This window comes from Macroventuria anomochaeta (genome assembly GCF_010093625.1).
Source record: "Macroventuria anomochaeta strain CBS 525.71 unplaced genomic scaffold BU25scaffold_5, whole genome shotgun sequence".
Lineage (NCBI taxonomy): Eukaryota > Fungi > Ascomycota > Dothideomycetes > Pleosporales > Didymellaceae > Macroventuria > Macroventuria anomochaeta.
The window spans coordinates 1-19,469 of record NW_022985366.1 but is presented as its reverse complement, the minus strand read 5'-3'; the positions used below and the strand labels follow the sequence as shown (position 1 = coordinate 19,469).

The window sequence follows — 19,469 nt, the reverse complement described above, 5'->3', positions numbered from 1 at the left end:
CGGCTTCTTGAGGTTGTCGAGCGGTACAATGTCCGAATGAGGGCGAATGGGTGGTTGTTGGGCGGTATGTAGTGTCTGTTGATCAACTGCAAGCCGCGCGCGACTTTGCTGTAAGCTCCATGCACGGACGCATGCCTTTCACCAACAACGAGCTCGAGGACGCGACCTCTCTTGCATACCTGTCACCGAAACTTCCAAGACTGCGCACTTGAATCCCCAAAATCTCTGACTGGAGGCAGCCAGGTCTTTGCAGCTTTCAACTAAGCTTGTCGATATACAACCTCTGCACGCCGCAAATAAGTAGACGCATCAAACAATGGATGAAGAAGACGATGATCTCTACGGCCCTTCCGAGCCCACCACTGAGATCAAGAGGGAACCAAAGAAGGAGGCGGATGCGTCTAGTGGTGACGAACCCATGGACGAGGGCGCAGACTCTGGCGACGACGACGACAGCGACTCAGTATGTCATGAACAAACACGAGATATAATCCGGGCTGACAAGATCGCAGGATCTCGAATTCATTATCGACAAGCCAGCGACCGCGCCAAAACCAGCGGCGTACGTATATCATGACCTTTGTAGCGATCAACCATACTAACCGGTCCCCAGCGCATCACAACCGCAAGAATCCAAAGCCATAAAGATCGAAGCTCCACCCCAATCAACATCCACACCACAACCACCCTCAGCCCAACAAGCACGACCTGCGCCAGGAACCGCACCCCAAGTCTCCCAAATATCAGGCCAGGGCTACCCAGCGCTGCACACATCCAACGTCGACGTAAACGCGAACCCCACCTACCCCCCTCTGAACAAGCCGCTCCTCCAAGTCGACCTCGACGCCGATCTTGCCGAGGAACATAAACTCTGGCGCCGCCCGGGCGAAGACTACTCGGACTACTTCAACTACGGTTTCGACGAGTTCACATGGGAGACGTACAGGCTGAAGCAGCAGCAAATGGGCCAGACGATACAGCAGCAGAAACAAGAGATGGCGCAAATGCAGCAGATGATATCCGGAGGTATGCCAGGAATGCCGCCGATGCCTGGTGGCGGTGCGCCGGCTGGTGCGCCGCAGGGGCCTGGGGGTATGAATGGGATGGGTGGGATGCCGCCTGGTGGCATGGATGAGGGGCAGATGCAGATGATGATGCAGCAGATGGCGAGCAGTGGGATGGATCCGAGTCAAATGGATTTTGCGACGTTCATGCAAATGGCGGGTGGTGGCATGGGCGGACCTGGTGGGCCGGGAGGGTTTGGGGGCGGAGGGCAGCAGGGTGGTGGATTTCAGCCGGGACATCAGGGTGGTGGTGGCAGAGGTGGCAGAGGAAGGGGGAGAGGGTGGTGATCAAGACGAGAATCTCGACACCATTTGGCGTTTGATGTACAAGACTACGATACCAAGGAAGCTTCCTCACGAGATGAATGCAAAAGTTCACGCAACATGTTCAGATCTGCAGGGTTCGTCATGTCGATTGGATGTTTATTTCCAATTCCATTATCGACTCCAGTACTTAGATCATCCTGACCATGGTCTATAGCTTGCGCAGCTACATGGCGGAGCAGCTTCTGCCGTGTTGCCGGCTGACAGATGTCTCTTTCGTCCCCAATTCTATTCCTCCTCTTGGTTGTGGTAGCAGTCAGATTCACAGCTGCGGCTTTTGTAGTTTTATCACCTTTGTGATACAAATGTCTCGTCTTGCGCCGAGGCAGCCACTGCTCATGTCTCCATAGGCTCTCCACCTTCCAGAATGTGCGCTGGTATCCTGCCTTCGGCAAAGTCCTTCTCCAACCTCGCCATCTCTGCCAAGCTGCTCGCCGCCTGAATCGCTGCGCGCATCCTCCTCTTCTCGTCGTCGGTGTAGATGCGGTCCTTTTTGTATGAGGAATCAACGTCATTCGTGGCTGGCACAACGAAACCCTTCGACTTGATCCCCATGATCTTGCTAGCCAGTTCGGTCGGCTCTCCTGATGTGCCGAACAGCTCTTCTGCCTTCTTGCGCTCGACGTCTTTGACCTTAACAAAGTCCAGATAGCGCACGGTGGGGCATCGCCAGATCACCCAGTATCGGTAATTCTGTAGAAAGTCAGCGTCTTCCTGCATGTGCTGTGCCTTCCGGCGCAAATGTACACACCTCCTTGGATGTTACCGGGTTCCCAATCGCCGACAAGAACACGAGCTTTTTGAAACCAGCGAGCGGGTCGAGGTCGGCGAGCTCTGTGAGCCTATTCTTCGTGAGGACTAGTGTCTGCAGGTTCGGTATGCTCGTCGAGATGTTCGGCTGGATGTTCGAGATGCGGTTTTGCGCGAGGAAGAGTGTACGGAGGCGGGGTTGGAGAGGGAAGTTGCCGAGTTGCGCGATATCGTTGTCGGTGAGGTCGATTGCGTCGTTGTCCTGCGCCATTCATCAACACATGCTCGAATGTATGCTCGCAGCTCTGCGGACTTACTCGTGCTGCGCCCATGTTCTCAATAGCGGAAATTTTGTGGCCTAGATTTTACAGATATTGATATCAATTCAGCTCGCAAGTGTAGTATCTGTTCTTTTCAACGCACCTCGCAGATCGAGTTCACGCTCCGTGAGACAGTTGATGAAGGAGAGGGAGTTGTTGATTAGGTCCGTTGTTAACCTCATGTTGGCGGTGTTGACGCGTAATTTGACGGCGAGAAGGTGTTTGGGGTAGCTGATCGTAGCGCAGTGGGTTGCCTGCTTGTTTTGCGGGGTTTGGTGTACAAGTCGCAACCATTGACATAGAAATTCAAGGTAGGTTCACGGCTGCCAAGGTTCACTCTAGCGCAGTTTCCTTCAGCCCTACGGCGCCTCCATGCCTGCCCCATTATCTCTGCCCACGTCCAATTTCATTGCACTCATGCCGCTATCACATGACTGTTTTTCGCACGATGGCCCCAGATCACTGCAGCACCTCCATATGGTTTCGCTCGGACCATGTCTGACGCACAATGTCTGGGACATGGTACCTGCCATTGTTGACAAGAAGCACCGTCTCACTACGCAATCAACCAATCTGGGATGCAACAGCATTATAAATGTATTGTCCTGGTGCCCTGAGTGATGAGATCAGGGGCTCAAACCTCAACTCGCAGATCTGGCATACTCCTCTTACACATCCGGATGTGCTTGGCTTTTTTGCGCAAAACGCATATCGAGGCGCTTTCCTGAAGGATGAATTCATGCTGGTGGTGCTTCATGAGCTCAAACTTTTCCCACAAGTGCAGAAGAATGCAATATGCAATGATTCCATTGCAGGATCCCCAGTACCGAAATTTCGGCCCTCTGTTTATGAAGAGCACGGCTTCTTACTGAAGGACGACCCGGAAGATGAGAGCTTGCCAGCTGATATACACCGTCTATTCGCATACGAGAACTTTAATCGGAGCTTGCTGTTCGCTCGAGAGGCTTATGACGCCATGCTGCCTACCTTGGTCCTAGCTATAAAGTTATTGACGATGCCTGTAGCCCTGAAAATTACTTGTTCAGATCTTCGTAGATCCAGCAATACAAGTTTTCGAAGACCTTTCATGCCCATCTTCTCCACGCCATTGTGCGGTCGCAGCTCGCTCACGCCAGCACGTGGCTGTTGACCATAGACAGGACAGATGGGTTTGCACATGGTCGATGTACCATCTGAATTTCATTGTATTCCTCACCATCCGACTAAGGCGACGAACGCACCCGTCCGTCACCAGGTATCATCCTCCCCTCAATGTCCAAGAACAACCGAAAGCAACGCTAAAACGCAGCAAGAGAAGCAAAACTACCTATTGTACACAAATTCATCCGAGGTCTCCCTTCATTCGACTTCAGACAACCACCTTCTTACCCCCTCCTTCAAACTACTATCCGTGTACGTCCTCTGGTCCACCGTCCTAACACTCTTCTCCTCCCCCACATGTCCCTCCTTCCCGCCACTTCTCTCCGCCGTAACATTCTTCACTACAGTCTCCAACGCATCGAAAATCACTCCTTTACAATCCATTTGCGGCACTTCGACATGCGTTCCCCCAACAATACCTGTTACATCTGAATCCACTCCCGTATTCCTGCGCCCACGTCTTGAGCTCGACCGCGAGGACTGGTTCGAATTCGCGCGTGTGGTGTCGCCCGAGCGCGCGAGCACACGGTCGATGCCTTCGATGAGCACGGCGTCGAAGTCCATGATCGCTTCTTCGTCGAATTTCTCAGCAAGGTGGATCTCCGTCGGCATTGGAGCCACAGAAGACGAAGTGTAGGGGTTGCCGTATTGTGAGCGGCCGGGCGGCATACCTGCTACGCCGGGTGTCAGGGCGGTGGGTTGGTATGTTGGGGCGGGGATGAGGCGGACGAGGCGGCGGAGGGAGAGGCGTTTGATGGAGAAGGTGCGGGTGTCGGCGACGAGCGCGGAGCAGACGTCGATCCAGCGCTCCATGGGCCCTGTTTCGACGGAAGGTGTTGTGGCCAAGGTGATGGGTGTTGGTTCGGCAGACATAGCGCGCTTGATGTCCCGCTCGAGCGTGGCGTAGGGCTTGATGGCTTGGATGGCGAAGTCGGGGTGGAATTGGGAGAGCCAACCTGCTGCGTTGACGGGTTGTTCGGGTTCGTTGAACGGCATCGAGAGTATAGAGGACTCGCCGAAGCTGGAGCCGTGCTGGCTGCCAACTGAGCCTGCGCCGCCAAAGAGGGGAGACTGAAGGGGCGAGCCAAAGTCGGGGAGAGCGATGTCGACATCTATTACGCCGTCTTTCTCGTTCACAGAGAGTTTAAGTTGCGTCTCGAATGTCTTTGGGCGCTCAGGAATGGGGCGTGCTGCTGAGGCAGGGACGCCGCTTGAGGTGCCAACTGGATAGGCATCGGATGACATCTTTGCTGTGAAATTCGCGCTGGTGCCTGGGGTATCGTAAGGTTCTCCCTCCTCGAAGACGCCGTCGTCCATCGAGAGCTCCTGCACCATCTGTTCAAGTTGCGATCGTGGCCGTTCTTGCCCGCGAAACCCGACGCCGTCATCTGTGGTCTGGAGATAGCTACTGCCGTCTGTTGAGGAGTCGCGACTTCCACCACTCCAAAAGTTCATAAACCCGCTCCAACGGCTATTATTGCTCGAGTCATTGCTAGCCAGGCTGGTTTGTCCAGTCCCGCTTCTCTGCAAGGTGTTGATCAGGTTCGCTGATGCTAAGCTATCGCTGCTCTCTGGTCTATAGTCGGTGATTGGCCCGCCAGCTCTCGTTCTGGGTAGCGTGAAGTGTGCAATGGGGATCGCGCTCTGAGATGCAGCAGTTGATGGTGAGACGACAGCATTCTTGCCAGGAGCAGCACCCTCAGACATCGAGGGGATCACGAGGCTTGTGCGTATCGAGTGTGTTGAAGACCTCCGAGAGTGCGTTGGAGGTTTCATAGCATCTGAAGCTTCAACGACTGCTGATACAGAGCGTTGGTGCGAAGTACCGGCAGAGGCTGCGTCCGTCTTAGTGGATGTGGGCGGCTGTAATCGCATGTTGGTCATACTCTGCTGATCTCGTGGCCGCCTGTTGATTTGGCGCCGCAACGACTGTTTTCTCGATGGAGGCATATTGGTCGGCGGAGACTGCGAATATGCTCGGAGCGAAGCAGAGGTGCCCGGTCGCACTATATTGACGGCATCGCCGATCACAGGTGAGTTCGGAGGCAGAAAGGCGGCAAGGAGGAAGATCAATCTCCGTGCTGCCATCTTGTCTGGGGACACTATGACAGTGCGATTCGAAATCACGATGTTCTCTCCAACAGTAGCCTTCTGCTGTTCCCGATGGCGCTTGCGAGCCCATTTGGGGCCTAGTAGACTGAGCCATTCGGTGTGGTTTCCAAGGAAGGCCGTGAGCAGATTGAAGAAAAAGAAATTCTGCTCGCGCCGGCCAGCCCATCGTCCGAGCCACCTCGCTTCTTCTCGCCAGACTCCCCACTTGCCCTGACCTGTCATGGCTCGAGGTATGCGCATGCCACTGACCACCCGATTGCCAGTCAGCTCTGCCGCAGCTTGTATCTCCTTGTCCAGCATAAGTGCATTGGGCTGCAGCCGCAGAGGCGGTCTGCGTCCTAGCTGGGGAGGGCCTTCTCGAACGCTGGCTCGGGACGGCGCTCGGCGGTGTTGGGGCTGGTCAGGCGGTGACATTGCGACCGGCGTCTTGTAGTGGGCAGAGATGCGCTCTCGAACCACATGCTGTAAACTGGTGAGGGCGCGCATGATGACGTCCCAATGCTGGCCAACGACGTCAACGCGATCGTCGACATGGCTGCTTAATGCTGACGAGACGAGCGAATCGGCGCCAAGGTTCGAGTCGATAAACGCCCATCCTGCGCGCCGGTCTGAGTCGAGTGAGGAAGCAAGCAAGTCCTGACCAGGAGCGGAAGTCGACAGATGGCCTGGCGTCTTTGGTGCTGCTGCACGAGGGTGCGTCGACTGGGCTATCGGCAGGTGCAAGATGATGGTGATGGCATACATGGGCGTCTTTCGAGGCTGATTAAGATGTGTTGGTTTCTGCGGACCAGCTTTGGCGTTTGCCTGTGGAAACGGGAAGCCGCCGCCGCCCTGAGGCTGCGCGCTGGACGCATGTGTCGGTGTACGGACGTCGAAGCTGTCGTCTGGACTGGGGACAGAGAACATGCGTGTGATGAAGATGGTTCGGCGCTTTGGTTCTTTGGACACATTCTCGCTCGAGTCGGCACGTGGAAGGTCGGTGGGTAGGTTCGAGGGCGTGAAGGACTTGGCCAGGTTGCTCCTCCTGCGGAAGCCGTCGCCGCGTCCCAGTGAGCCTGACAGGTCGTGCATGCTAGGCCCCAGCACGGCAGGCTCTGGCTTGGTCTCGAGCGGCACAATGTGCATCTTGTTCGAGTTGCCGCGGTAGGTCATGCTCGTGCTGCCGAACATGCAGTCGAGGCAGGTGTTGACTAGGTCGGACGACTCTCTGGCGCGTGCCTGGGCCTGTGCCTGGATCTGGGCATGTTCGTCGATGTTCGGCATGGACGATATGGAGGAGCCGCGCGTGCGCGTGCGCGTGAAACTGCCCACGGTGGGCGACCTGGGCGTCGCTTCTGCGACGAGCGAAGTTCGGCGGGCGTGTAGGCCCCCAAAGGTCGGCCCTGCTGTGCTGGCGGACATGGCATTGGTGCCGTCGAAGGCTCGTGCGCGGGTGTGAGGCAGTGTGGGCGACTCGGCGCGCGGCGGGCCTGGCTTGCTGTCGAACAGCACCGTCTTGGCCATGTGTGCGAAGTCATCTTGGGCGATGATGATGCGGACGTCGCGCGGGAACTCGAGGTCGATCTCAGGGAGAGGCCCGTCGTGGCCGGTGCCGGGCGTCAGCGGTGCGGCGTGCAGCGGGTACGGCTGGCCATCGGGGTGGAAGAGGGTGCTGCTGTCCGGGTACAGCAGATGGCGGGTGTGCGACTCCTCGGTGGCAGAGTCGAGCGTCGTCGTGGGCGCGGGGCTGCTGGCGGGGTGGTTGCCTTTGCGGCTGCTGAAGAACTGGCCGATCATGTCTGGCAGCGGGGCGCACTCTCCAGTTCTTCAGTCCTCCATGCCCCTCAGCAGTGGTTCAGGAAGGCGTAGCTGGCGTGGTATTCGCGAGCGGAATGCCGTATGCAGCGCGGGCAACACATGGCAGAGGACGCTCGAGGGGCGCGCCGAGGGGCGGTCCAGGCGTGGGGCAGGCACTGAGGCGACAGACGCGCGCGAGGGGTCGCGTGCGTGAGGAAGAAGCAGAGTGTGGGTCGACGATCAAGCGTGGAGTGGAGACTGCTGCGATGCTGCTAGGCGAGCCTGGCGACGGACGGAGCGCTGCTTCAGTTATTGAGAAGAGCGGTGAACATGCATATCTCTGCCCACTCACAAACACACAAACAACCGTTCACACGGCCGAACGACAGCAGCGGAAGCCACTCACAGCTCGACCGGGACGACGGCTGCTCCCACCAGTTCCATTGTCAATCATCGGTCAGCATCGCTGGCTGTGCTGCCATCACAGCGCGGTCATTGTCCCACCTCGTCCATCAGCCTTCCTGCACCCTTACACTCCACGCTGCAGATCAGACCAGGATACCCCAGATCCCATATGCGCCAGCTCCTACATTGGCCACGCAAACAGACTGCAACTTCCTGGGACCGTGCTGTGGACGTCTCCACGAAAACTTGGGATGGCACATTGCACCGCAACTAATAAGCTCGAACGCTGCCCAGCAGCTCATGTACTACCAGATGCTCTAGGAGGTAGTCATGTGTTCGTCTGCCTAACGGCTGTCGTGGGATTCCAACGGCTGCTTATCAGCACGTGTGGCTTGCTGCATGCAGCCAACCCTAATCCAGCCGAGCCTCTACAACCTCGCCAAAGCGTGCCACTCGATGGTCTCGGTCGTGCCTCCTCCAGCCGCTTGGTAAATGCTTTCGTCGAGACCAGCGGAGGCTTTGTTAGTTGCTGCCGAGTTACCATAATCATGACTCTTCGAGAGTAAAAGAATCTTCGATCGTCAGAATATCGAAAGTGAACATCGCTGTATCGCCATACGCAGATTCGAAAGTAACAGACATCAGTGCCGAATCAACGGAAGATGACTTCTAGGTCCAATTTGCCGAAGACAGAACTCGAGTCCGTCAAAATCTTCCGAAAAACGTTCCTGATTGCGAAACTCTCCGACAGGACCATGCACCGCACGCTCGGAAAAATGCCCTTCTCAGCCTCCTTGTCACTCCAACAACAGCACCCTATATCAAAACGCGCGATGCACGTTTACCACGTGCGTAATTGCATTGAATGCTTCCTTGCTCGTCTTGATGGTCGATATCCGAGCACACTGTTTCCTCCCGATCAGACGCCTGTAGCACCCAGGAGTTGTGTAGCCGAGCACGTGAAGTGTTGTGTATGAGTTTGTGTTGGATGAGGCTTTTCGATAGATGTGTCGGCACACTAGGTGCAGCGAGTATCCACTTGGCCTGGCGCAAGGCTCCCACAACCCGGGTTTATCAAAGGCGACGATCGTGTTACAAACAAGGACGTAGATTCTGTTGCGCAGCTCAGGAGGCAGTCTGAGAAGTGGTGAGTCGGTCTGGCTCTTGCGAGCACTACAGTAGGTCGGTCGAGTCCGCAATAGCAAAAAGTGTAACGACTGACATCAGGTCGCGGCCAATAAGCTCGTCAGAAGCTGCAGCTGCAGCGTCACCTTGGACCATGTTGATCAATATCTTGGTGTTGAGGAATGGCAACCCTGGGTGTTGAGGGAAGAGGTAAAGCAACAAACGGTCAGAGGGAGTGAGCAATGTGGAAAGTGACGATTCTTGGCGCGGAAGCTGCTTTCACCTTGCCAACCCTTTAATAGATCTTGGAGGTGTTCAAGGTGCCATCATCTAAGCCTGCATCCATCATGCACCACCACCGGCATTCCCCTGACTATCCTGCCTCTTTGGCAAGCTTCCTGCTGCACTGAACTCAGCGATGCTTCCTCTCTTCCCCAGTGTCGACATACTCCCCTCACCGCCCTGTCTCCTTCCTGCAATGCCGGTAGTGGCGCTAAGTGCCATCTCACTTATACCGCCAATTCGTTCTACCGCAGCACCTCTCCCTATGATACCAGACCCCAGCGACCAGTCTCTGTTCGCAGGGCTAGCCTCGCGAATACTGATCGCTGGTGGTAGCCCCAGGCTCGGGATGTTGTTGTCAAGTACGGGGAGAATACGAGGGGATGGTGATGGCGTCTGCTTGAACGCCTCGTTGTAGAACTGTGAAAGCAGGGCAGGATCAGAACAGAAGGCCTCCAGTTCGTCCTTGACCTGCTCAGGTGTTTGCATGGCTGGTGTTGTTGGAGGCGGCTGGGCTGCAGCATGTTTCTCCAATGCTGTGTGCAGCAGGCTAGAATCCTGGACAGGTCTTGCCAAAGGACTCGAGAAGGGACTGCGATGGGGGTTGGCGCGCTCAACGGCAGGTGTCGACGGTAGTCTACTACTCTGACTACCATCAGTCGTGACCTTCTTATGTTCATGGAGATCGAGTGGTCTAATCCTACTCATATCTTTGGCACGGTTGTGTGCAAGGCGATTTGCGAGCACCATGAAGTGACCATCTTCTGTGATCTGGACAAGTAAACCCCCAGTACGGTGTATGAACTGCGTGTATTTATAGTCAGGGTTACCCCACGAGTAGGAGACGTCAATGTCAGAAGGAAACGCACTCGCAGCTTCCATGTCGAGTACAAAGTCGAGCTTCCTTAGCAACGCTTTGTGGTATGCGAATCTGTCGGTTCTTGAGTACTGTGGCGAGAAGTGCATCGAGTCCCACATCGCCTCCGTATGGTTTTGTGGAGGCTGCATCGCAAGTTTGATGTGGTATGGTGAACGGAACGGGTGATAGTCGGTGATGTTGGCAAGTTCGGCAATGGGAACTTCGACAAGCTTGAGGCCGTACTTCTCGACGCTAGTAGCCCAAGTAACGATTGCATCCTCGATGAGCTTCGCAGTAACGTTCATCCAGTCGATACGAATGTGGTAGCAGTTATCTGGGTTATGGACAAGGTCATAATGCAGCGAGATGATCTCTGGCCGGTATGAACGTTTTCTTGGGTCAACATCGTAGCGCATTGCGCGCGACAATGTGACCTTTCTTTTGGCGGCACCCGCTCGTGTGGGTGTCTTCTCGCCTCCTTTTGCTGAATCAGAAGCATTGGAAGACGATTCTGCTGTGCTTGGTCTGGACATCATGCCTTTGGTCGTAAGCGGCGAAGTTCTTGGTCCTTCAAACAAAGGTGTTGACGGAACAGACTTGTCAGCCTTACGCAAGCCGAACCAGCCGGCACGCGATTCTGGTCTCGGAGCCCGATACTCAGATGCAATCTGGAAGAAGAAGTTGCCGTCGCGAAAGTGGTGCCTTCGTTGAACATGCTGAAACAAACCTTTCTCCATCAGTTGATTGCCAAACTCAATTGCACTTTCGCGACTGTCGATATCCTTGAAGTTGTTCAACAACCAGTTGGTCAGGTCAAAGCCGATGAAACAATTGTAATGCAGCTTCCAGTGCCAGCGCCGATCGAGCATTTGTATGCCTTTCTCACCTTGCAGGTCCTCGGCGAGCTTCTTGAGGTTGATGGTCGATGTGAAGTATTTGTCTGCGTCTGAAACTATTGAACCCGGTAGCTCAGTATCCGAACAATTGTATAGAGTGTTGACAGGACCCGCTGCGACCACCGCCGAAGGATCGCGGGTATGATACTCGATAGCAAGAGGGTTAGGGTCTTTCTGTTTCGAAGAGGCTGTGCTCTGTGGAAATCGCTCCTCTGGAGGGAAGTAACGATATCTTTGCCATAACTGCGTGAGCTTCCTAATTCCCTCCAATCGAATCTCCTCTTCCGAATCTTCAGCGAGCATAGGCAGCGGACGCCGGCTCACGGAAGGTATCTCGACTGGAATCAGAACGAACCGTGCTCTCCAGAACCGTAAGACATCTGAGAACTCGTCTTGATATCCGGCAAGGAAGGTGTCGATGAAATTCCAGTTATACTCCTTACGAGGTGGGCGCAAAACGATGTCCCGTGGGTCGTACATTGGCTCGAAAGCAGTTCGGATATACGGTCTGTAAGGAAACGGCGTGTCGATGCCTGCTGAAGACTCCAACGCTGTGGTTGGCTTTCGATGGTAACGCTTCACCTCCACTTCACCACCAGCAATGCATACCAACTGATGGATACTAGTGCCGGCAGTCATGAATACCGTATCTCCATCCGAGGCCATATACTCGGGTGATAAGGTACTGGCCAACAACTTCTCTTGTCTACCAGAAAATTCTGCAACTGCAGAACCTGTGCAAATCTGAAATCCATGTGATAGCCGAAATGCAACAAGTTCGCGAATGAGTGTTTCTCTGCCTCTAGTAGCTTCCAACATTTCGTCGTCATCGTTTTGAGTGATTTTATATGGACTTTCGTTGTACTCTGATGAGAGCTGCTCTGCAGTTGGGAACCATTCGTGAGTCAGAGGCACAGCCGCAGGCGAACAAAGCGACCTCCATTTCACAGTCCCGGTTTGTAAAGTCCGAGGGAAAACATGGTGCCATCGGCGATACTGGTTCATGGTGTTTAGAACGTTCTTCTTTGGATTACAAGGATTCACCAGGACGGCCCATGGTGCAATTGCACTGGTCGGGGACAGCGTTTTCGGTGCGTCTTTGGCCCCTCCACTTGATGAGAGACCTAGGTTCGGCTTCGCGTCACCCTTGCCAGCGATGAGGAACGTCGATCCTGGATCTTTTTTGACCGAGTTTGGATGAGACGGTACTGAAGTGTGCCGTGTTCGCAGGTCTCTTACGGTTTCAACGGAGTGACCGCTTTGGTCAGGAGATGGCGAGCCCGTAGACGAGAGTCCAGCACGAGAAGATGAACGGATTGCAATCGGCTGAGAAGGCTTCTCGGTTGAGCTCAACCTGGTGCTTGCTAGCCGCTCTGCAATCGCACCCTTCTGGCTCTTCTCCACTGTAAGCATAGCAGGTTTCACATTGCCTTGGGTGATGTCTGTAGTGGCGTCTCCTAAGGTCGGTTTGGCTGGCGCGGCCTTGCCACCGAAACTAATCTGTCTCAAGAACCAGTTCGAAGGTCGAGGTTTGAGCAGCTCTTTCACTGGCGCTAGACTAGCAGAGACAGGGACTGGGGGCAAGCCAGCCCTCCTTGGTGGAGAGTGACCTCGGCTCGGTGCAGGCGACTGGTTCGGAGTAGTATGAACCAATTTTTGATTAACATTCGAATCGCCAGAGCGACCTCGACGATGCATGTTGGGGCGGGGGCTGTCAGCCGTGGCGTGTCCAAAGAGGTTCTGTCGCCGCAGCACATCAGCTCTTGGAACGCCTGACGGCCCACTCTCCGGATAGTGGTGGGTGTTACTGGAAGGAGAGTGTTCTTCTGTGCCTCTCAACCTGACATGTGGAGCGTGATGCATAGTCATATCTGGAGACAGTCGCGCATGCCGTCCCATTGCTGTCCGACTACTCCGATAAGAACTCGACAGGAAGGAGTCTTTTAGCGGCCCTGACGGTGCATTCGACTGCGGGTCTCCTTGCGTTCTTTCTTTGCTGCTCAGCCGCTGTTCATTCAAACCCGGTCTGTTTGCAAGAGAGAAGATACCGTTGTCGTACTCCTCCATCCACGCCTTGTACGTTGTCTTCTTCGGGTCCAGATAGTCTCGGTCACCTTTAGAGGAGAATGACCCGGTGGTATTGGTAGCAATGTTTAAAGCTACGCCTGTTATATGAGCTCTATCTTCTTCAGCCTCTTCAGGCCCGCGCGGGTAGCTGTGCTCTTCCTCCAGATAGGGCAACGAGATGTCACCAAGCTCATTCTCAATAACACCCATCATCTGCAACTCGTAAAGACGACATCTCAGAGCAAAGGTTCGACGTTTCTTATGATAACGTTTCATGACTCTGTCTGCAGTCCTTGCCTTGGTCGACTCGAGCATATCGTCTGACGGCCTGGACCAGAAGGAAATATCTACCCAATATGGCATTGCGAACTTCCAATCATGTGTTGCGTCTGGTGTTGGAGCAGTCAAACCGCTAATCTCAGAGAGAGAAGAGACAAGGTCTATGTGAGGTATCGAGCCGAAGTTGGGCTGGATTTGCTTCGGGGTTTTCTCATCAGACTCGGTTGTAACTTCCACTGACCCGTAAGTACCTTTCTTATGACCAGTTGCGGAGTCTGACACTAGCGAAGGGGTTCGATATTTGAAAAGTGGGACTGAGTGAAGAGGCATGGGTGATAAACACACTAGGTCGATGCCTATGCTAGAACCGATCAACGTGTCTGTTGTCAGCTTCAGCATGTTGTAATCGACCTCAAAAACGCCAGTCCCAGGAGTGATCACAATCACCGATATGCCAGTCCTGACCAAGTCCCGGTCAATGTGGTCTTGTGCGAATTGCGCTGCCGCTAGGTTGATGGCCTCGAGGATGTTCCCTTGGCTAGCAGACGATGGCTTGCCGGCAATGATGGTATTTGCCTCTGACAGTTGCGTTTCGTGTCCGTCGCCTGATGGATCGATGGCCTCTTTCATCGGCTTCGACACCAGCGATACTTCCCGGAGAAACGTCCGGAACTCGAGTTTCAACTGATGCAAAATCTTGATCCAGTCTCCACTAGCCATATCACTCACGACGACTCGATAGTAGTCCCTAAAGTTGCCTGCGTTCGGTTCTGCATTATCCTGGCTGGTCGTTTCGTCCGGACGATCAATCGCAACCTCTCCATCGTATTGCATGCGCGTAAACAGGATAATCGTGACGACATGCTTCGCGTTGATCCTCAACCATCTTTTGAACAAGTCAGGAAGGAAGCCGCTAACGACTTTGTTGAACATGATCTCGCCGGCTCCCTCGGCGTCAAAGTCCCACATCTCCCTGGACATCTGGATGAATAGGACAAATCGAGCAGATTCACTGCGGAAAATTGGTTTGGTCGTTGGCGAAAAGTACCCGGAATGAACAGACTGTCCATCAATGTAAATCTGCTTTACAGTGGCTTTGATTGTGCCCATGAACAGGACCTTTTGGCCACGATAAACTGTTCGTTTGCTGAGTTCTGCTATGGCCATACGCCACATGTCCGCTCGCGCTAGGTATTCGTCACGGAACACAAGCTCAACATGGTGGGCTTCATGTCTAGCTTCATCAGCCTGTAAGAATCAGCTACTGGACCACCTCGATGCAAGGCTACTTACCTCAGTAATGATGACCTGCGTACGATTCCGGAACCCAAAGACTTTAGCGATCTTCTCGGCTATTGAGATTTGCAAATTCGCGTGTTTCGACTTTAGATCCTGCGGAAGTGGCTTCAAGGCGAAGATGTAAATTTTCTCCGTGTCAACATCGTGACCGCCTGGGACGACAGATCCGTGCTCATCAATGGTCCTCGAGAAAGATCCTCTCCGACTCTTTCTTGATTGGGTGTCATTAGCGTCCTTGGACAAAGGCTCCGCTTTCACTTGAGCTGCGTCATGTGATGGGACCTTGGTGGTAGATGAGAAGTCTCGTACGGATGTACCCGTGTTGATGGCCACGATTTGTAGCAAAGTCCCCGGTGTAGTTGGGAGTTCAGGGAATTTGTCGCTGTTGAAGACAATGTCGTCCCTGGAGAAGTTCTCGTCATGAGTCCACAGGGTGCATATCTTCTGCACCTTGGTTTGTTTCAGTGATTTGGACATTTCGGCAGCTCTCGATGCACGCCGTCATGACGCGTCCAGGATTCCGTGCATCTGTGCAAGTGTCGCTGTCACGACCGACGTGAGGTCAAATGCCACACGTGTCAATAATGCGCGAGCGCGTAGATAACGAAAAGTTTCTGGATCTGAGGAGACCGACAATGGGCAATCGTTCTTAGCTGAGTACATCACCGGGGTGCAAGGAACGCGGGTCTTCCGTGGGAGCAGGCTCGCCTCACTACGTCCAAAACGGAAAGGCCAGATTCGCGACAGCCGCAACACGTCAGCTTTCAGCGAGGAACTATGTAGACGCAAACACACCAAAAGGACCACCAAAAGATGGACAAGCAGAAGGAGCACATCGTCTTTTTCCACCCGGATCTGGGCATTGGCGGCGCCGAGCGGCTTGTCATTGACGCTGCTGTGGGACTGCAGAACCGCGGACACAGGGTTACTGTCTTCACTTCCTACTGCGATCCAAATCACTGCTTCGATGAAGCGCGCGATGGTAAGCATGCTCTACTGCTGCGGCGCCCTCTTGCCCACGCTCATGCATATAGAAGGTAGCTGAGACTTGACCTTCATTGCAAAAGGTACCCTCGACGTTCGTGTGCGCGGTAATACCATCGTTCCGGCAACCTTCCTCGGCCGCTTCGCCATCCTCTGCGCCATTTTACGCCAGGTCCACCTTGTCCTCCAAATCGCACTATTCTCCGATGAGCTCGCCAAGCTTACGCCCACGTCCTTCTTCGTCGACCAACTCAGCGCTGGCATTCCCCTTCTGCGACTGCTGCAACTTCGTCCGCGTGTCATCTTCTACTGCCACTTTCCAGACAAGCTGCTCGCAAAGAAAGGTAGCCCATTGAAGTCTTTTTATCGCCTTCCATTCGACTGGCTAGAAAGCTGGAGCACAGGATGTAGCGATACCATTGTTGTGAACAGCAAATTCACAAAGAGCGTCTTCGCTGAGGCCTTCCCCGGCCTACAGCACCGAAAGCCTGGCGTTATATACCCGTGTGTCGATACTAGTGATGGCAGCTATCTTGACGAGTCCACGCCGCTGTGGAAGGACAAGAAGGTGCTACTTAGCATCAATCGGTTCGAAACAAAGAAGGACGTGGCGTTGGCAGTGAAGGCATTTGCAGGGCTATCACCTTCAGAGCGCCAGACTGCGCGTCTTGTTGTCGCAGGTGGCTATGATCCCCGAGTGCCAGAGAACGTTTCCACATACACCGAACTCTGCGATCTAGCCGATTCTCTGCACCTCAAGCATGCAACGGCGAAGAACGTCATTACTGCGCAAGCCATACCCGAAGACACCTCGATCGTCTTCCTTCACTCCGTTCCAAACGCTCTAAAGACTACGCTTCTGGCAACTTCGCGCCTCCTCGTATACACTCCACGCAACGAACATTTCGGTATCGTGCCGCTAGAGGCTATGCTCGCTGGCACCCCAGTTTTAGCTGCGAACGAAGGCGGGCCAACAGAAACAGTCATCAGCGGGCAGACAGGTTGGCTCAGAGACGTCAGCAAGTCCAACGACTGGACAGAAGTCATGCGCATTGCATTGGAAGACAGTGATGGCGAGCAGCGTCTGAAGGAGATGGGCAAGTGGGGCAGAGAGCGTGTCATCGCTGAGTTCTCTAAGGAGAAGATGGCTGAACGGCTTGAGACAGAGATACACGCTATGCTGAAGAAGCAGGAACGTCCACCGCTGACGCCTTCCGCTGCATTGCTGTTAGTCATTGCTTTGATGGGCGTGCTGGTGGCCGCAAGTGTTTGGCTGATCAACAAGAAGGATCTGTAGAGAAAAGAGAACGCTCGATTCGTCTCAAACGACGATGAGAGAGTAGGAAAGAAATCGAGTCTTCTCACCTCAACATGGGTATGTATTTGCGCAACTTACCGCCTGCACTGTGATACAGTACCCTTGTGTCGAATGTTGGTGATTGAAGCAAAAACATGCCATCAGCACCTTATCGGCCCCCGCAGTATCAAGCTACACTTGTCTCGAGGCTGACAAAAATAGAGGTCTATCCCAGATTCGAACAGGGGTTGCCGGAAGATTTTGATGACGAGTCAAAATCCGGAGTGATAACCACTACCTGTTGTTTCACTATTAGAATGTGGCACTCAAAGACTGGTACCTATAGTAACTTACACTAATAGACCAGATTGCTGCTTTTGATGACAAAGCCAAAAATATAAAGTCTATATATTCAGTAAAACAAGCTTGACATGAGTTGCGGCGGTGTGGCGACACCTGCAAGCTCTTGCGACCGACAAGAGTAACAATGCGGGGTAAGACTGCTCCTCAATATCTAGTCATTTCTTGCTGCGCCGCTGTCAGCTCGAAGCGCAACGCCAGCGGCCTTTGGTGACATCACCACTCCGGGATCTATCACTACCTTTCAGGATGCATATGTAAGGTTATTGCGCTCGACACAGAGATAATGTGACCCCTTCCTCTTCGACTTAACTGTTGCTTGCCAATTCTCAGACGTACGTCATGAGTGTCGGGATGCATGCCTGACAGTGAAAACGCCATATAATCGCCCTCTCGATGCCTTGAAATGAGCCACTACAAGATGGAAGTCGAAACAGTGCTGCGCATGGGCTCGATGCGTTTATCCCAAAGCTTTTTCGATGTTCCCAAGTACCAGGCGACGGAAGGCTTGATCTCGACAGACAGGCTATGTCTTCCTTTACCCAACGAATCAACCCTCGATGCCGCCCTCCGTCTTTACTCTACTACGCAGGCCCAAAGTTGGCTTTTTCCGTTGCTGATAATCATGCTATGACGTCCTTGGAAATTGCAGCCACAGTTCTGTGCGACATATCATGGTTTGGCTACGACCATCTGCCCTTCGATCAACGACACATCAACAAGCGCCGCGACATGGTGTCATCTGTTCCGCGGAAGCAGGCTTGAGGCTCAAGTGCTTGAGCATGTGAAACAAGGTACGCGAGGTTTTATCCCAGAAGATTTGCCAAGACCTACGTCAGGTAACTGTAATTGGCGGAGTGGACCCTGCGTTGTGGAGTGAGACTGGTACAAACATGTGAGATACAAAGTCTCATTCTGTCGCACTTGCACCCTCTAGCTACCACTTCGAACGCGCAATGACGATCTACATTAACCTCCTCTCCAACTTCAGGATCTCTTTCGACCTCAAAGACAACAATCCGGCCATCAGCGCGCTGTCGAATGGATCCGCGGGGGTAGACGATGCTGAGCAGGAAAGCGATGATAGAAAGATTGAAGTGCGAAGAATTTCCGCCTCTCCATCCAATTCTACGTTAGTCGGTGAAGACGGCTTCCTCGAACGGCCTCAATGGATTGCTGGTGTTGGGGATATAGTTGGACCTGGTGATTGGACCGACAAGCCACGATGGACTACTTCAGAACACGAGACTTTCAGATCTTTGAATACCTCCTCCCTTTACGCTAACAAACTTACTATGCGGGGATTGACCAAACCTCGTCGGACTCAACAGGTCCAGGAAAAGGACAGCAATAACCGCACCGCGCTTCAACGACACTGCGACTTCTGGGATATCGATGGTGATGGCCTCATCTACCCTTGGGACATTTACAGAGGCTTTCGAAGGCTGGGCTTTCACATCGCTCTCTGCCTCTGGGCTGCCGTGACCATGGCAATATGCGCATCCTACAACACTCATACCAGCTACATCCCTCATCCGCTCTTCGCCATTAACTTGAAGAACATCAACTCCAACAGACACGGCAGTAGTACCGGCACTTACGATATGGATGGTGAGCTGGACGAGCGTAGATTCGAAGCTATTTTCCAGAAGTATGCGCGAGGCAAGGACTATCTGACGCTATGGAGCACATACAACGTGTGGCGCAACCAGCGCTGTGGGCTCGATTTCTTTGGTTGGTTCGCTGGTGGTTTGGAGTGTGAGTGCCTTCAGCAGCATTTAGGAACGACCCAATTGCTTACAATGATTAGGGATCGCTATGTATATCTTGCTCTGGCCCGAAGATGGTGTAATGAGCAAGGCAGAAATTCGAGGTGTCTTTGATGGGTCAATCTTCTACACAATTGCAGAACAGCGTGCGGAAACACGAAAGCTTTAGAGCCGAAATCATATTCCTAGCGCCTTAATGAGCCTTTGAAATGCGAAACGTCATACTGTTTGCTGTCCGGACAACCTTGATTGATTGATTGATTGATTGGTTTAACGTCCTATTGTAACGACGCAGGCCAGTAGGGAAGATGTCGGAAGTAAGTGTGAGTCCACTACGAGG

The 19,469-nt window shown here is 53.7% G+C and overlaps 7 protein-coding genes across 7 annotated transcripts; 4 read left to right on the top strand and 3 right to left on the bottom strand.

The window, feature by feature from the left end:
• Positions 1 to 152: 152 nt before the first annotated feature.
• Positions 153 to 1,352, top strand: BU25DRAFT_445909 (uncharacterized protein; the record flags this gene model as incomplete). The annotated part of the gene is made up of 3 exons (XM_033709462.1): positions 153 to 463; positions 513 to 562; positions 614 to 1,352. Exons 1-3 carry the CDS (start codon positions 317 to 319, stop codon positions 1,350 to 1,352), a joined length of 936 nt encoding a protein of 311 aa, XP_033565117.1. The 5' UTR covers positions 153 to 316.
• Positions 1,353 to 1,511: 159 nt separating this feature from the next.
• BU25DRAFT_407499 (L domain-like protein) lies at positions 1,512 to 2,674 on the bottom strand. Its single transcript, XM_033705551.1, has 4 exons — positions 2,562 to 2,674; positions 2,456 to 2,496; positions 2,140 to 2,400; positions 1,512 to 2,081 (listed from the first exon to the last, which is right to left on the bottom strand). The coding sequence occupies exons 1-4, from the start codon at positions 2,638 to 2,640 to the stop codon at positions 1,725 to 1,727; spliced, it is 738 nt and encodes a 245-aa protein (XP_033565116.1). The 5' UTR covers positions 2,641 to 2,674; the 3' UTR covers positions 1,512 to 1,724.
• A 182-nt stretch (positions 2,675 to 2,856) lies between these two features.
• BU25DRAFT_220305 (uncharacterized protein) lies at positions 2,857 to 3,713 on the top strand. Its single transcript, XM_033701318.1, has one exon. The coding sequence runs from the start codon at positions 3,054 to 3,056 to the stop codon at positions 3,606 to 3,608; it is 555 nt and encodes a 184-aa protein (XP_033565115.1). The 5' UTR covers positions 2,857 to 3,053; the 3' UTR covers positions 3,609 to 3,713.
• Positions 3,505 to 7,519, bottom strand: BU25DRAFT_481345 (uncharacterized protein). Its single transcript, XM_033711089.1, has 2 exons — positions 6,520 to 7,519; positions 3,505 to 6,339 (listed from the first exon to the last, which is right to left on the bottom strand). The coding sequence occupies exons 1-2, from the start codon at positions 7,505 to 7,507 to the stop codon at positions 3,818 to 3,820; spliced, it is 3,510 nt and encodes a 1,169-aa protein (XP_033565114.1). The 5' UTR covers positions 7,508 to 7,519; the 3' UTR covers positions 3,505 to 3,817.
• Positions 7,520 to 9,382: 1,863 nt separating this feature from the next.
• On the bottom strand, positions 9,383 to 15,365 carry BU25DRAFT_488394 (uncharacterized protein; the record flags this gene model as incomplete). The annotated part of the gene is made up of 2 exons (XM_033711348.1): positions 14,714 to 15,365; positions 9,383 to 14,668 (listed from the first exon to the last, which is right to left on the bottom strand). The coding sequence occupies exons 1-2, from the start codon at positions 15,194 to 15,196 to the stop codon at positions 9,383 to 9,385; spliced, it is 5,769 nt and encodes a 1,922-aa protein (XP_033565113.1). The 5' UTR covers positions 15,197 to 15,365.
• A 147-nt stretch (positions 15,366 to 15,512) lies between these two features.
• Positions 15,513 to 17,000, top strand: BU25DRAFT_488393 (glycosyltransferase family 4 protein; the record flags this gene model as incomplete). Its single annotated transcript, XM_033711347.1, has 2 exons — positions 15,513 to 15,701; positions 15,787 to 17,000. The coding sequence occupies exons 1-2, from the start codon at positions 15,533 to 15,535 to the stop codon at positions 16,998 to 17,000; spliced, it is 1,383 nt and encodes a 460-aa protein (XP_033565112.1). The 5' UTR covers positions 15,513 to 15,532.
• Positions 17,001 to 18,655: 1,655 nt separating this feature from the next.
• Positions 18,656 to 19,298, top strand: BU25DRAFT_334124 (Caleosin-domain-containing protein; the record flags this gene model as incomplete). The annotated part of the gene is made up of 2 exons (XM_033702518.1): positions 18,656 to 19,118; positions 19,171 to 19,298. 2 exons carry the CDS (start codon positions 18,656 to 18,658, stop codon positions 19,296 to 19,298), a joined length of 591 nt encoding a protein of 196 aa, XP_033565111.1.
• Between the last annotated feature and the right edge of the window lie 171 nt (positions 19,299 to 19,469).

Bases quoted from the DNA above. Each gene is read 5' to 3' on its own strand.
- BU25DRAFT_407499 (XM_033705551.1), bottom strand. From the start codon at position 2,640: ATGAGGTTAACAACGGACCTAATCAACAACTCCCTCTCCTTCATCAAC. The intron at 2,497-2,561 runs GTGCGTTGAAAA...TGTAAAATCTAG, and splicing joins GCGTGAACTCGATCTGCGAG to GCCACAAAATTTCCGCTATT. The intron at 2,082-2,139 runs GTGTGTACATTT...GACTTTCTACAG, and splicing joins ACCCGGTAACATCCAAGGAG to AATTACCGATACTGGGTGAT.
- BU25DRAFT_220305 (XM_033701318.1), top strand. From the start codon at position 3,054: ATGTATTGTCCTGGTGCCCTGAGTGATGAGATCAGGGGCTCAAACCTC.
- BU25DRAFT_481345 (XM_033711089.1), bottom strand. From the start codon at position 7,507: ATGATCGGCCAGTTCTTCAGCAGCCGCAAAGGCAACCACCCCGCCAGC. The intron at 6,340-6,519 runs GTCCGCAGAAAC...CACTCGACTCAG, and splicing joins ACAGGCAAACGCCAAAGCTG to ACCGGCGCGCAGGATGGGCG.